Source organism: Eriocheir sinensis, chromosome 35, assembly GCF_024679095.1.
Source record: "Eriocheir sinensis breed Jianghai 21 chromosome 35, ASM2467909v1, whole genome shotgun sequence".
Taxonomy (NCBI): domain Eukaryota; kingdom Metazoa; phylum Arthropoda; class Malacostraca; order Decapoda; family Varunidae; genus Eriocheir; species Eriocheir sinensis.
In genome coordinates this window covers 16227522-16230644 of record NC_066543.1, presented here as the reverse complement: position 1 = coordinate 16230644, position 3123 = coordinate 16227522, and the positions used below count along the sequence as shown (strand labels likewise).

At 54.2% G+C, this 3123-nt stretch overlaps 1 protein-coding gene across 1 annotated transcript; it reads left to right on the top strand.

Annotated features, from left to right (window-relative positions):
- Positions 1 to 936: 936 nt before the first annotated feature.
- Positions 937 to 2923, top strand: LOC127007501 (gamma-butyrobetaine dioxygenase-like). The gene is made up of 5 exons (XM_050878599.1): positions 937 to 1105; positions 1616 to 1712; positions 1843 to 2027; positions 2150 to 2259; positions 2391 to 2923. The coding sequence occupies exons 1-4, from the start codon at positions 1034 to 1036 to the stop codon at positions 2255 to 2257; spliced, it is 462 nt and encodes a 153-aa protein (XP_050734556.1). The 5' UTR covers positions 937 to 1033; the 3' UTR covers positions 2258 to 2259; positions 2391 to 2923.
- The last annotated feature ends 200 nt before the right edge of the window (positions 2924 to 3123 follow it).

Genomic DNA, 3123 nt, shown 5'->3' with positions numbered 1-3123 from the left:
GGATGAGGGAGCCCGGCACATAGATCTGACATGGTGGAGGTGATTTGGGGCACAGACGGGAGCGGGGCGGGGCGGGGTGGGGCTCAGCTTGCAGGGCAGCGAGACGTCAGGCCTCACCACTGATCAATCATGAATCTCTTCCTTCCGTGGATCGACATAATGCCTTTTTTGGTGACACATGACAGATTTATGGGTGTCTTTCCCTGTCCCCTGCCTGGCAACGAGAATCGCCGGTAAGTTTCACCGCCCGCCGGAGCAGCGTCCTTTGCTGTGCCTACGTGACGAGGGTCAGGGAGTTCTTCCCCGAGACGCAGCGACACACACACGCATAACAGTTATCACGTGCCGCCAGACACAAAACCCTGCTGGCAAAGGCTGGAGGAAGTCTCATTATGCTTTTATCCTTCCAAAATTACTTAAAACACATCAACAAGGCCACACTAACACGAAGCAGAACTAAATGAGCATCGCTACATTATGAAACGAAGTCCTGTGTTGTGACATGCCGTCCACAACGATCGAAAAGAAAGTATCAAAACAGGGCTGACAGTATTCCAAAACTTCTCATAGATGTTCGTACGATGGCCATCATACAGCCTGTACCGGGTCCCTCGCCTAAATCGAAGGTGGTGTAAAACCTTGGCTGTGTGTGTAGTGTGTATGTATCTGCATGACCAGTGGAGGAGGTGAATTGCCACACTTTCCGCGGTGGTTTCGTTCCCTGACTCCCTCCAGCACATCCCCCCCTCCGCACCCCCATGCAGAGGTTGCCGCAACCACCACACACCACCGTCACCTTTACTACATAACCATGGTATTGATTCTCACCGCGTCTACAGTGACTCTGAAACAAAAAAGAATCTTCACCAGTGATTAAATATTAGTACATGTAACCCGTCAGCTGCCCCTCCAGGTGTGGCTTTACCGTGGGACGCGGCAACGTCGTGGGCCAGGTATAAGACGCTGGCGGCCGCCTCGCTCAACATTCTCGCCCCAGCAGCCGCCTGTGTGATACGCACCCGCTAGCACCACCATGTCGTCCAGCCGATACGCCCGGGTCCTCCTCTCCGGGGCCGCGGTAATTAGGAACACCGCCAGGCTCCAGGTACGCGAAGTGTCGAGCGAACTTTACATCATGAGTATTTTAGTGTGTTTGGGAGGTGAAACTTATACATGTACTGCATATTGTATGTGTGTGTGTGTGTGTGTGTGTGTGTGTGTGTGTGTGTGTGTGTGTGTGTGTGTGTGTGTGTAGCGCCCCATAACCCTCGCATTTGCCCATATTCCTACATTGGACTTTCTAATGGCTCACAAGCCGGCGTTGTGACAGGGATCACTTTACGAGTGTTACGTGATTTGTTCTATGACTTGTGCCAGTGTAATGTTCCGCAACACAGTAATGCGGAGAAATAGTGATAGTATTGAAGCAAATGTTGAGCCACAGTATACTATAAAATTACAGACACTAGTCGTGAGGGAGGCGGGTTGGTGATGCAGCACAGATGTAACTCTGAGGTGAAATAAGGAAGATAACCAGCACGGGAGGCGTGAGAACCTTAGCCTGTCGTCCCTTTCCCACACCCCAGTTGCTAAGCCCGAGATGTTCCCTTGACAGACGCGCCGGCAGAGCCACACCTGTGCCCACAGCCGCAGCCTCACCCTGGCGGCCGCGGCGCGCCAGCAGCAGGCCTTCGAGGAGGCTGTGCATCCCGGTATGTTGAAGGCCCTCGCTGAGCTTGTAATGCTTTACAGATAATTTGAACTCTGCTGCAAGTGACTAGGGAAGCAGCCAGAAAACTTGTTGCATAACATGGTAATGACCTCGGTCTTGTCCCCCCCCAGGCAGTGGAGTGATGACCGCCACCACCGGCAGCGACGCCCTCCACCTCCAGTTCTTAGACGGCCGGACCAGCGCCATCCCCTACAGCTTCCTCAGGGACCACTGCAGGTGCCGCAGGTGCCGCTCCCTCCTTACCCCCAGCATTAACTCTCATTTCCAGCCAGCTGTGCACCCCGAAATCATTCAGGTGAGAAATCAATGTGTATCAGTGCGACGTGTGTGAGTGGTGAGTGCTGTGATATTCCTGCACAAACTCGCACCTTGGGTTCGTTCCTTGTAGCTCATGGTGGTGTTCCTCTCTCGTTACAGAGCAACGTGCTGGGCGTCGTGATTGACTGGAGCGACGGCCACATCAGCAAGTACTCCGGCGAGTGGCTGCACAACGCGGCCCACGACATCAGCTTCAGCCTCAGCTGAAGGTGCGTCTCCCGCCCCCACTGTCTTGGCTACCATGCACTTACTGCTGTATAAGGATAGCCAATTGTGTTCTTGTGAACTTAAATGACGCGTTCTCGAGAGAAAGTCCGCTAACAGACGCTTCCATCCTCAGGACCTGTCGCTCCTCTGCAGCGTTGTCCAGCAGCCTCTTCGGGCGCGCCCGTTGCAGCACTGCAAGCAGGATATTTCAAGACTAGAGTCCCGCAGGACACGGTCCACAGCTTGGTGTTTTATGTAATTCGTTGTTCTGATGATTGGGTGTGGCGGGGCCACACACGACCCGCCGCCCCTGTGTTCCACCGCAAGCCAACTTCCCTCACCTGCTGAGCCGCCCCGCGCTTGGCTTCTTCACCTATATATAATCTGTGCGGGAAGAGGAGGAAGGGCACCGAGCCGCGCGGGGAAGGGGACACCTGCCCGCGAGGCTGGCGATGCCCGTAGGCATACACCTGGTGGTGAGGAGGGCCAGACCCACACCCTCCGGCAGGGCCACGAGCTGCAGCCGCTGCCGCCGCCACCACCGCTAACACCACCACACACACGCCTCCTCCTTTGGCACTTAGTTGCAGGAACACGCCTGCCATTTGTTATGAGACGGAATGGCTATCACTTATGTACATGATGATAATAAACTAGTTTTTTGTAGTCCTTGGCATCACTAGCCCCAACACTACAGCAGCAGACCTACACGGCCAGGGAAGGCTTGGTGATGCAGAGTTTTAAATCACGACACGGGAGAACGTCTGTCCAGACAAAGGAACCAACACCTTGAAGAGCAACATACTGACCAGTCTCGTAAATTTACTGCTGAGTACCATAGCCTAGGAAAAAAATAATTCATGGGG